Source organism: Thunnus maccoyii, chromosome 20 (assembly GCF_910596095.1).
Source record: "Thunnus maccoyii chromosome 20, fThuMac1.1, whole genome shotgun sequence".
In the NCBI taxonomy this organism is placed as follows: Eukaryota; Metazoa; Chordata; class Actinopteri; order Scombriformes; family Scombridae; genus Thunnus; species Thunnus maccoyii.
The window spans coordinates 14,329,356-14,341,946 of record NC_056552.1 but is presented as its reverse complement, the minus strand read 5'-3'; the positions used below and the strand labels follow the sequence as shown (position 1 = coordinate 14,341,946).

The 12,591-nt window shown below is 38.3% G+C and overlaps 1 protein-coding gene across 6 annotated transcripts; it reads right to left on the bottom strand.

The window, feature by feature from the left end:
* Window positions 1–131: 131 nt before the first annotated feature.
* Window positions 132–12,557, bottom strand: lgi1b (leucine-rich, glioma inactivated 1b). 6 transcript variants are annotated; one of them, XM_042397456.1, is made up of 11 exons: window positions 12,457–12,557; window positions 10,930–11,186; window positions 10,704–10,775; window positions 9,005–9,076; window positions 8,557–8,628; window positions 6,161–6,232; window positions 4,883–5,052; window positions 4,424–4,588; window positions 3,910–4,130; window positions 3,125–3,371; window positions 132–2,604 (listed from the first exon to the last, which is right to left on the bottom strand). In XM_042397456.1, the coding sequence occupies exons 2-11, from the start codon at window positions 11,139–11,141 to the stop codon at window positions 2,255–2,257; spliced, it is 1,653 nt and encodes a 550-aa protein (XP_042253390.1). In that variant the 5' UTR covers window positions 11,142–11,186; window positions 12,457–12,557; the 3' UTR covers window positions 132–2,254. The 6 variants fall into 6 exon arrangements, with proteins under 6 accessions (XP_042253390.1, XP_042253391.1, XP_042253393.1 ...); XM_042397457.1 differs by lacking the exon at window positions 12,457–12,557 and adding an exon at window positions 12,106–12,419; XM_042397459.1 differs by lacking the exon at window positions 12,457–12,557 and adding an exon at window positions 12,129–12,419.
* Window positions 12,558–12,591: the final 34 nt, after the last annotated feature.

Below are 12,591 nucleotides of genomic sequence, written 5' to 3'. Positions count from 1 at the left end.
AATATGTCTTCATAGAAAATGTTATAATTGCTGACAAATAGTAACATTAAAATACACTTTAACATGTTTTATATTCTGCTTTTTACACATTATAGTGTGTAAACATTTATTTAATGTTTATATACTGCTTATAAATGCTTAATAGGGGACCTAAAGTAAAGTGTCACTAAATACTATAAATATCAGCTCAAGATGAAAAATCATTTGAACCCAAAATGGATACAGTAGATAAGAGGATCCTCTGCCTAAGCAATCAGTAATGATTAAGACTATCACTGATTTGAGTGCCTTAAATGATAATTGACAACTACTGTTTGAGAAATGAAGATGAGTCAACAACAGCAATAAAAGAAATGCATCTTTGAGTTTGCATTTTAGTTTTTTATTACTACTGTACATAAAATACATTAAGCAAGATGACAAAGGAATAGATAATATCCTCTATCCTTCCCTAGCTAGGTAACACTAATACAATAAGCCTATACTGTTTTGCAGAAGTAGCATGTTACACAGCGTTTAAGGTGATCCTTGTTTTTTTTTTGACATCTATACTAAATTCTATATCTATTAAAAATAAAGCATTGAGTGTGGTCCCCTCTACATACAAAATCAATATCATATAAATTACTTTACACAGTATTGTAAAAACGTAAACATTATATTTGGCAAGTTGTTGTCAGTGAAGTTGTTAATTGTTATCAGAATTCTGTCTCCTTTGTGTCAGAATAAGAGGACCGTGTGAAAGCACAGGTACTAGGTGCTGCACAGTGGTTGGCTTTTAGTTTGCAGAGTAAAGACAACAAAGGTTTTGTCAATGAGGGAGAAAAGGGGCAAGAGTGCAGTGAAAGAGAGAGGGTTGGGTGACACAGTGGGACGCTTCCAGCAAGTCTTTCATTAGGGAAGCAACGCTATGAGTGTCTGCATTATGTATACAGTCTTGCTTAACTGATGGTCATAGAGTAGACAGGACAGAAGAGCTGAGTGGATTCTTCATTTCATGTTAGAGTCGTTTCCATAAGTGTAAAGTGATTACAAAAGACTGATGGAGCACAGATTGACTAGCTGCCAAACTGCACCAACAGAACTGTTGGAAGATCGTATTATTTCCAAGATCTTGTCATATAGTAATAAACTACATACTGTATGGCAGTGCTAACTACAATGTTGCTGCTGTTGTGTTATCATCAAACATTTATTGGATTTCAATTTGAAAAGGATTCTCGTACATTTTTGAGATTGTCCCAAAGAGACATTTTGTCGATCTATCTTCTACAAGACATCAACTAAGTGTCAAGAACTCTCATGTGACAGAGTGATGAAGTGAGATTTGAATGCCTGCGACTGACCACCAGTCATCAGAACTGAGGAAGCCTGGTGTAATGTTTTAAAATCTACAGCTTTAGTAGATAATAGATTAAACTAACCTACACAGACAGCCTCATGGCTTGTGTACAAGATCCATATACTTCACAGTAGGTTACACTCCATGAATAGTCTCTTGTTATGACATTGAAGTCATGGAGTTTGCCTGAAATCCCTTGTTAAAAATAAAGAAAACTCTCATGTGTCTGTAGTGTTTATATATAAAACTGTTCATCATCCTGAACACATTTTGCCCCCTTTTCTCAAAAAATATTTATGTGTTATTGTATGATCATTAGCACTACCACATTTTTGATCTTTCCGATCAAATTCCTACGAGAGAAATAAAAACAAAGTATGTTGAATAACAAAAGCGTGTATGTCTGCTGTCTAAATACTGCAAGTTGGCCTGCAGGGTGGTATAACAGACAATGCTTTGCTTTTTTTAAGCTGAAAGATAGTCAGTTCGCACTTTAAGTGGAATTGAGTTTTTTAAATGGAGAATAAGGCATTCCCAAAAAGGAAGAAAACAATATTCTCATAGATTTTTATAAAAATGAATTGCAGCAGGTTGCCAGACATAGGCATCAGGGACTATAGAATATATTTTCAGTGTCATGAAAACTGGTGTATAGTGTCAAGATTTCTCAAAATAAACTAAATAATCATCCAATTAAATAATTTTAACCACTTAACCTCAACCTAACCTGACCCAAAAGTACTGAATTGTATTTGAAACATATTTTTAGATAATTTGAGCTTCTGTTTGAAACTTCCTTTCATTTAAACTTAGGTGGAAACTGCTGGTGGATTCTACTGGGTTGAAAAGTTCAACAAAATCACAGAAAAAAGGATGAAAGTGTATATAGTTTGTCCCAAATTTATGGTGGATTTAATTACTCAGATCTATCATGAGGTGCTCATATATCTGAGTTTTTCCCTTGAAGCTGGATGCAAGCAGGAACACCCGGTCGTCAATAGATACCAGAGAAAATGCTCGAGGCGACTGGATATTCAGCTCCTGAGATGGGACAAACTGGCCCCTCTTGGTGTCCCATTGGTAGACCTGCGTCAGTGAATAATCGCTGCCCAAGATGGCATACTGCCAGTTGCCGATGGAGACGGGCTGGAACACCATTGAGCCACGGGAAGGAAATGTCTGGACCTCTTTGAACATGGCACCATCCCAGCGCATCACCTTGGAGTCCCCGATGAATCTTGTCAAGCATATAAACAGTTCACCTTTGAAAAGGACAAAGATCCAAAGGGGTGTTTAGGTAATACTTGCATTCAGGCAATCTGGAAATTCTTACAACAACAGTTTATGTAATTCTAAAATTATTTATAGTTTGTGTTAAAAATAAAATTCAGAGATTATACAGTGATAATTCATGGGCAGGTCTTATAGCAGTACAGTGACATTGCCTCATACTACCAATACCTTCAAAGTGAACATCTATGACATGCTGAGCAATGAAGAGCCAAAGTGTAATACATTATAGCTAAGAGTGTGAGCCAAAATGGTATTAATAAATTAACCAGATCAAAGAAAATTTTGACCTCAGACTTAAGTCCACTGTTAATCATATTACATACCCCTGACCATCTCACTCTTAGTATTAAAACCTGCAAAATGGCATCTAGAGTCCATGTACTGAATATGTGGTATCCTGCCCCAAGGACAAACTCAGTTACACCAGCTGATAATGTGATATGAATTTGCACAATGTCCTTTTAGTCTGTGCAAAAATAAACCTCTCACCTTTAACCTGAAAGTGTTTGACGGAGAAGACGTCCTCCATCTCTGGTATGTCAGTTCTGCGGTCAAACTGTTTCTGGCTCCTGTTCCACTGGTACACAACTGGCCTCTGGGAGCTGCTGGACAAGATCAGGTGGGGTTTGCTGGAGATCTCCAAATATTCAACATCTGTGTCCCGGAACCATGGGTGGAGTGACTGGTGGGAGTAGAACCCATTGCCGTTCCATTTGTACACTGTTGTGGAGCCGGCCTAGAAGAAGAACCAAATGTCAGTTCAGGTCAATTTTATTGGAAATTTACAGCTCACAAAAAGATTTGTAACTAAGTGCTTAATAGTGATCTACAAAAACAAAAAAAATGAACAAGCTAATTTCAAAAAGGCCAAAGATGAGTGTGTATGCGTGTTTGTGTGAGTCTCCCCAAACATATGTGAGAGCATATGCGAATCATTTGGCAACTCCAGGATAATCAGCAGGAGCAGACGCAAAACGACGTGCTACAGAGAAAGACACTAGGGGGAGGGAAGGCATGGCTGACATGGTGAGAAGAGTATATTAGATGAGCAGTATGCACACAGGGGTGGACACACTAACAAGAACATCTATATAATATAATACTGTAGCACTCCAAAAATCCTTTCAGCCCTAAAGTAATTTTTTGTTGCAAATGTGTGAGGCAGGAGTTCCAACTTTGAGGGTGTTGTTAAGAGTAACAATAATCATCAAAACTGCTCCCTTCAATACAATAATCATTACTTTTGAAAACTGGACAAGGAATAAGCAGCCAACCTTAGAGCTGTCGGCGATGACAAAGAATGACTCTCCGTCGACCATGAAGGTCTCGATGTCATTGGGTTTGCGAATCTTCAGGATGTCGATGTCCTGGATCTTGATGAACTTGTTGGCGGAGGTGTCACGTTTGTAAATGTGGGAGCCGCCAAACAACTGGGCCACAATGACAAAGAGGTGGTTGTCAATCACCATGGGCTTGCAGACCACAGTAGAGGTGCCTGAACGAGAAAGAGAACAAAAATAGAGAAAAAAAACATAGATAGATACTGAGTTAATTATGAATACTAGAGTAACAGAAAGGGAGCTATCATCTGTTTTGTATACCTTAAGGACCACCTAACCACAGTTACACAACACAATTAATGTACTTCAAAGCTCTACATCTCATTACTGGTTCCATTAACAGTTACACATTGAATCATGCTTCTGCTGCTGCATAAGGCGGAAACATTTACACAGGATTCCCCGATTACATTGATGTTGCTCTTTACTTGTTTGTTTTTTAACTCACTTTCAATGGTGTCGTAGGTTCTGAAGGTCATCTCAACGTGATCCCATTCCAGGAAGCTGCATGTTCCAGCAAACGGTTGGGCAAACACAACATACTGATCTTTACCAAAGGTGAAGGCCTCCACCGAAATAGACTCAAACTTCAGCGACTGATAGGAGGCAAACTCTGAAAAACATGAGAATTATTGTAACTCTGTCTTTTAACTTTAGAAAATCATTTAGATTTACAACATGCATGTGAATATGTATGTTTGGATGTTTATGAAACATATCACAGACTTGATTTCTTGATTCTTGCAGTATAAACACGTAGCAAGAGCTTTATTCTCAGAAATGAAGGTGTTGATAAGGACAGGAAGCAGACATGAGAGAGACAGGGTGAGGCAGTCAGCTGGGGACTAGAGAGTTATTGTTGGTGTAATGCTTCTATGACAGGGGGACAGTCAAAGGAAGATGATACCTGCTGTGATGCAGTCAAAAGAATGTGGCAGCAGGTCGTTGATTTTCTTCCCCTGGTGAATAGGTGGCCCACTGCAGTAGATCTGGTCCAGGGTGGCGTTGGTGTGGTGCATCCACTCCACCAGCCACTTGAGCTTACAGTCACATACCAGGTTGTTGCCTCGCAGATCTCTACGTATCAGATATAATATTATATAATAGCATAACAGTTTTAGCGTGCATGATATACTGAATAGTACAATAATAATCGACAAAAACATAATTATGCTCAAAGGTATTGTATCAGTGTATTTGGCGCACTATCTCTTAAAACTTTCATATGTATATTTTGAGCAAGGGCTTTTCATTTGCAATCACTGTTCTTTCTGCTTACTGTTCTGCCCTCTGTCTACTTGGCTGCACTTTGGCTTTAATCCAGAAAAGCCACAACAAGAAGTGTCCTATCTCCCGAGTAGTCTCCACTCATCGCCCACTCTCAGTCTGAATTGCTGTTGACCTTGGATGTGTGTATCAAATCCAGACACAATCGTACACACACTGGAGCCTACATTATTCCGGCTGATTGCGGCAGTCTGACCAAATCCAGGATCCAATTCTTTTTTTCCGTAATTGACTTGTTTACCATTTAACCTGACATGCTGCCATCCCTGCTCAAGCTTTCCTCGTCTCTCTTTCATATATTCTATCTTCTTTTTTTTTCTCTTCCCTGCAGCAGGGATTAGCTTCTTCTACAATCTTTTGTTTTCTTTCTCTGTTTCTTCTTTCTTCTTTACTTCTTATCGTGTCCCTGACTTTTTACTTCTTCATCGTCTGAACAGGAATTCCTTTCCTTTTTAGCTCAATTACCTCATAATATTACTATACCTTGTCCCACCATTTAAGAAAAGGGGGACGAAGACAAAGGAAGATTTCTCTCAAAAATTGCCATCAATCCTTTCTCTGACTTCTCCAAACACTTTCCTACTGAATTGAACTGAACTGAATCTATATCATTCCATCATCTTATCTATTTATTTTTAGAATGAACAATAAACAAGCCAACTATACTCCAATTCAATTATCTTGAGAGTTAGTTCATATATTTACTTTATTCTTAGACAGACATAAACCCACAGACATCAGAAAACTAATTAAAAGACTAAACATATAAAGTATAAACACATACAAAATGATTAGGAATTGTTAGTTGTTGTCAGTTTTAATATGTGTGTCCATTTAAGGATGAATCACTGTGAATGTTCTGTCTCAAAAACCCATCCAGCACAAAAGACAAACTCACACTTTAGTCAAAGCGTCCATGCCTTTGAAAACATCTTTGGGTAGCGTCTCAAGGTTGTTGTAAGCCAGACTCCTATTGAACAAAGACAAAAAAAAATGATACACTCAAGTGTGATTGAATTAGAAGTAGACTGTCTCCTGCCTTTCTACAGATAATATTCATTGATTAATTATACTGTATTGCAGGCTTCCCATTGTTTCTTTTTGCCAGATTGACATGAGCAACAGTAGAATAAACAAAATCATGTACAAACAAAATTACAAGCAACCAAATCTAAGGAGCACAAAGGTCAAATCCTGAATACTTGACAATATTCCAGTTACAAAGTATGATTGTGTAACAAGTGTTAAAAAGGTTTAGCAGTGAAATGGAGGGGAATAAAAGAATTAGTGATTAATTAATTAGGGGAGTGCAATTACATTGAGTAGAGGGTTGGAATAACATCTTTTTGGAAAATGATGACCTGCTGTTCTTTAAACACCCAGCTTATCCATTAGGTGGAGATGTAGTGGGTAAAATATTATGCCCTTAATATTAGTCATACTCTTTACTAAATAGCAGCAGCATTGTTGCATGTTTTAAGACCCTGCTCCAAGGCTGTCGAGTGGATGATAACTTTGCAAGCCGATTAAAACCAACCTAGAACAACAGGCTCCAAAAACACATCACTTGTGAGTGAGAGACTGAACTCCAAACCAGGAAGAGATGTGAATGAAATGGAATGTCAGCGTAAGTCATGAGTCATAAGTCATGTATTATTTATTTGAGAGTCGGTTTTTCCAGGGAGGGAAGCCATTTTACTTTGAATTTGTGCAAGACTGCACTCTCTAAACAGACAGGGATAGAGCAGAGTGGACAGGATTCAAGCAGGAATCCTGCCTGTGTAATTTGTATTTGTTTTTACTGTATGTAATGCATTCAAAATAGCAGCTAATAATACATGTATTCATCTATTTTTTGTATGAAAGTTTATCTACTCTTCTCTAAAACAAGGGAAGGTAACCATTGATCAATGAGATGAATGAAATTCAAATGCAGGTTGGATATGAGCGGGGACTATTTTTTGGCCAGGAGCAGTGACTTTCTGGAGTTACCGCTGATTGCCTGGCAGCCTCACAGTGACAGCAGTTTTTTTATGGTTTATCTGTTCTGGCAGATACATTGCAGATAGTCATTGTTACAGTTTTTCATGTGGATTAAAACAAATTACATGTTAATTAGTGAGCTTTAGTGAGCCTTAATTAGTGAGCTCTGCCCTCGCTAATGCTGTGAGCGATTGTTACATGCACTCTGACAGCTTTTATCAAATGGGTCACTGTCAATAATATCTATAGTCGATAGACTGAGACATCTGAGATGGGTCAGAATCACTTATGTTGTAACTATTAATATTTACAACTCCAGTAATGAAAGTAATATTTTCTCTCGCCGATAGGATGCCTAAATAAATGTAGATAAACTGCCAAACCACTCATTACAAAAGCTTATAAATGTGACAATACTATGTAATGGGGGACTATTAAAAGTCACCCATCCATACTTAGAGCCATGCATAATGAGGTGCATATATATGCAAAGATTTGGCTGCACTGCACTGTCTAAACTCAAATTGTGTTAGGGAAGGCCTGTCAGAAACTCAGGAACAGATTATAGGTCACTTGGTTTAAGGTTACAGTACAGTTATATTTAGTCTCAACCTGCAGGTCACTCACGTTCTCAACTATCTTTAGTTTCGGCAGGCTTAATGGCTCAGGAAAGTGAAATAGTGTTTACAAAAACATTGTTACGAAACTATCATCATCATTTGTTTTAAATGGGGTGCCATTTTAACCCTAACTGTATATAACCCTACATTACTTATCTCATACACAAGCGAGTTTTTCCTCTTTTGCATTTGTTAAACACATCTACACATCTATCCCAAAAACATTAAATGAAAAAAAGCTAAATGACAGATATAGTCACAAAATCATTCATTATTTTCTACCAAAAATATGAGAACAGCAACTCTGTTGGTCCACTACATCTAGAGACACCCTGATCTGCCCTTCAGCAACCTGATCCAGCTGACAGCCAGTAACCTTGGACATCACCACTGGCTGCAGGACTTCTGCCTGCTTTGCACTTCTGACAGTGAGAGTCATGCAGAGAGAGAAAACAGGAAATTGATACACAGGTTATGTTGGAATACCCATGAGCACTAATATATCATTACCCTTTCCCACAGTGATTTTTTTGGAGAAATTATTTAAATAGAGATTATAAAAGTGGCAGGTGCAAAGTGCTGCACCAGCAACACCAAAGTGGCATAATAAATTATAACGTTTAGGAAGGTGGAGTAGAATCAGTAAGTTCCTCTTTAGTAGATATGGCCATTACAGAAACAGAATACTTACAGATGTATCAGTGCTTTAAGGCCCCGGAAGGCATATGGGGATATTGATGCAATCTTGTTATTTTCAATAAATCTGTGAATGACAAGTTTCACATTAGCATTTTGATATATTAACACAAGGCATACCAAACAAATATGAAATCTATTGTGACACAAAAAGCTGAAATCTGTAACTTCCTGCACATCATCTCATTTTACAAAGACAAAGATTTTTGAGTTTGGTGTTGATGGACACTGTTGTCCCACAATGCAATGCTCAACAGCTAAAACCAAAATATATATATATGAATAGAAAGAAAGAAATCTTTAGGAAACCATTTTTGCTGTAGTATTGTTCCCAGACCATACTTTGATTGATGTTCATTTGTGTATATTTTGTATCAGTTTAGTACAATATAGTAATTTACAGCGATTACAGTTCTTCCAGAGAGTAAATAGATAATACTTACAGATATTCAAGATGTGGTAAACCTTGGAACGCATCCTCATCAATTAGGTCAAATGAATTTGCTGTGAACAATCTGTGGAAAAAAAACAAAACATGAGACTAATTTAAAGTTTCAGATTTAGTTAGCATCACAAAAAATCCTCCCATTTCAATGCACCAAAACTGAGCTGAGAGAAAATTTTGAGGTTTGGGGATGTTGTACTATGTGACAAAATCTGGGAGTGTTTCTTTAAACTCTGTTTAATCATATTGAGATAATGTTGTAATCTGTGATTGCAAACCATCAACGTCAGTAGCTCAAAAACAAAGACAAAGACAGGGTGTGAGAGCTACTGTTACAGTAACAGACAACATATTCATTCAGCATTTCTGCCCCCATTATATGGTTAAAGAATGAATGAAATGAATAAAACAGAGACATGGTAGCTCACTCCTACATCGTTTTCATTAAATGAAGGAAAGAGACAAATGGTTGCCACCTCCCACATGTTTCTGAGTCACCCTTTAAACAGTAATGTAAGAATAGTGTCCGACAAAAAACATTTTGTGCACATCACCCCATCATCTACTCATAAATTCGTATTAAGAGAATTTGAAAGGTTCAACTCTGAAGCACTATAAATCAAATGTAGATGTCCGGCCACTGTGAGGTAAGTCTATCCTAAAAATAACATTTATCTCATCAATATTACAAAACATTGAGCAATGTAACCCCAAAAGTCCCTCAAAAAAAAGAGGCTTTAAGATCACAAAGTGCTGGAAATCTAATTTTGGAATGAAACTCTTCATGTATTTCTTACTGCATGTACAGCAAACCGGCGATGGCAGCCTTTTACACCCACAGTCTGCTCACGTTGGCCACCGAGAAGCCCCATTGATTAGTCAGAACTCTAATGGAGGTTAAGATACTCCAGGTCACCTTGGCAGTAAATAATGATAAAAAGTGGCGATGCCAGTCATTCATGACCCCCAGTTACATTTACACTTCTTCCGGTCACAGCTGCTTGCTCTCACATCAGCCACCTCCCACATTTTAAAGTTCATGCACATTCAGACTGATTTAGCGTCATGTGAGCATAAAGAGGAACTGATGCCAAGAAAAATGTTTTGCAGAGAGAAAACCTCACACGGTGACAGCGTGCTATTACTTGCAATAAAGCAAACCAAGTGCGATTAGAGAGCAGAGTTGAACCTGACCTCTCTGTTAATTTGTCAGTCTCCATTAACAGATTGCTCAATAGACTCTAGTCCTAACAGGACATTTACAATAATGGATGCATAGTTATTTGTGTGGCTGTAATTTTACTGGTTTTTGTGAGCTGAATTCTGTCTTCCCAAGTGCTATCTTGTTCATTATTTATCTCTCTCTATATACACACACAGATCCTCTCTCCCCCAACCCCTGCTGTTAGTTGCTGTAGCCATGTGGTCTATTGCATAATCCTGACACCATTACAGAGAATCCCCCTTTAAATCTGCATATCAGCCTCTATACAAGCCCTCTGGGGAGACCCTGCCTCATTGTTTGATTTTGTAAAGCACTGAAAATGGATTTACACACCAGATAGGTAGATGGATGAATGGATGGATGGATGGATGGATGGATGGATGGATGGATAGATGGACAGTTAGATAGATAGATAGATAGATAGATAGATAGATAGATAGATAGATAGATAGAAAGAAAAGCCTTTACTCACAGCAGTTGCAGGGCAGGTGTGTGAACAAAGCTTCCTCCAGTGATTTCATTAAATCCAGACTTGACAAAAGATCTGAATGGATGAAGAATATATTGAAAGGTGACTTTGTTAGAAAATATAACAACACAGAAGACATATTCAGCTATCCAGCCTTTTGACAATTCACCATATGTCCATGACATTGCACAATAAACCAAGAGTCTTATTCAGGTGCAGGGATACTTACAGTGAAACGACGTCGGAGGGGAAAGTGTGAGGCACAGATCGGACACTTTCACACAGGGCATTATCTTTGGTGCAGGTACATCCAGAGGGGCATCTGGGCTGCCTCACTCTCCGTCCGTCCGCTAAGATCAAGCTGACAGCGGCGACCCAAACCAGGAGCGTCCACCCTTTCCATCCTCTCCATCCCCTCACTGTTCTGCCCGGGTATCCCATTCCTTCTGCCACTCCTGCACATGCAACTTCCCGGAATCACAGGATCTAAAAGACAAAAATTAATTTTTACAAAAAAGTATTTGTCTGTCTTGTTTGTTTTAATGATAAAAGCCTGGTGTTGTTGCGCTCTGATGCAGGCTTGTGTCTATGCTTCTTGCGTCTCAATAGGAAGGCACCAGTCCAGCGGATTCGTTCTGCAAAGCGCAGGATTACAAATGCGGGACAGACAGGGCATGAGAGCAGAAAGCAGGCTCAGATTCATGTCATGAAAGGGAATTATTTCAAGCCTCTAAACAAAACTCACTGTTAAAAAAAAACAACAAAAAAACGGTCTATTTCTTACTAGTTATCTGCTTACAAATAAGTTGTCTTGTAGACTAAATTCTGCTGCCATGAAAGGGGAAAAAAAGCCCGTGAGAGAGAGAAAGAGAAGAGAAGAAAGAGAGAAAGAGAGAGATGGAGGAAAGAGAGGGGGGAGAGGCCCCAAGGTGCGCTTTTTTATCAGCAGTGCCAGCTATTATTTATGCGCGCTTCAGAGCCGTGCATGGCTAATGGGAAGCGGCTATTCATGAGGCTCTGTGCAAATGCACCTGCCTCACTCATTCAAATGCTGCCTCTTTTCTTCCCCGTTTCGGCATAATAATGACATTAACCGTGAAAAGAAGATGATAATTTACCTCGTAGTTAAAAAATAAACACGGAATATCATTTCAGGGATATTGTGGCATAAGAAATGGTTAGTAAAGTATGACCTCCAGAAGATTATGATTAGGCAAGCACCCTAGGAATGAATAGCATTAATTTAAGTGTGTTTTTTTAAATTTATAATATCAACTCCTCGCTCAGATAGTAATTAATTTAGATAAAGCTGTAGGCAGTGACTGGCATACATGGGAAGACAGCAGTTCATTTCATATACATTTCTATTATTCTTAAGACAACAAAAGATGACAGGCATTCATACTCTCTGTAGGAGTTGTTTCTCACTTCCTGTCCTTTTTTCAATCCAACATTGACTGCTTTGTTGAGTTCAGTGGGCTGTAGAAACGGCATAAAACACTGGACTTTTGTTCACAGACTATGGCGAACTTCCACCCCTGTCACCTCTTATAACCCAAGGACTCAATTATACTGTAACATTTTCAAAAGGCATAATACCCTCTTTATTTCCCATCTAGTAGCCCATTCAAACGCCTACATGCATCCTGCAGCGAGGATGAAAGACATCACCTGAATCAATCAGTGTTAATGTCAGTGTGTCTGGTGTTTTACTCTTCTTGTTTTTCATTAGAAGAAGAATATTTGTTTCATTTACCAGTTTTTGAAGTCATGGCTTGTTCTCTTCTAATACACCTGTATTATTATTCCTCCCATTTTTAAAGGATAAGAGGAATTATTTCCTCTTTTCTCGGCAGAGTAATTTATGAAGTTAGTGTAAACGTCATCAGAC

What these genes read in the sequence shown, in the direction of transcription:
- lgi1b (XM_042397456.1), bottom strand. Translation starts at nt 11,141, where the DNA reads ATGGGATACCCGGGCAGAACAGTGAGGGGATGGAGAGGATGGAAAGGG. An exon ending in CCCTCCGACGTCGTTTCACT is followed by an intron (nt 10,776 to 10,929) that starts GTAAGTATCCCT and finishes TCATCCATTCAG; the next exon opens with ATCTTTTGTCAAGTCTGGAT. An exon ending in TTTTGACTGCATCACAGCAG is followed by an intron (nt 4,589 to 4,882) that starts GTATCATCTTCC and finishes CATGTTTTTCAG; the next exon opens with AGTTTGCCTCCTATCAGTCG.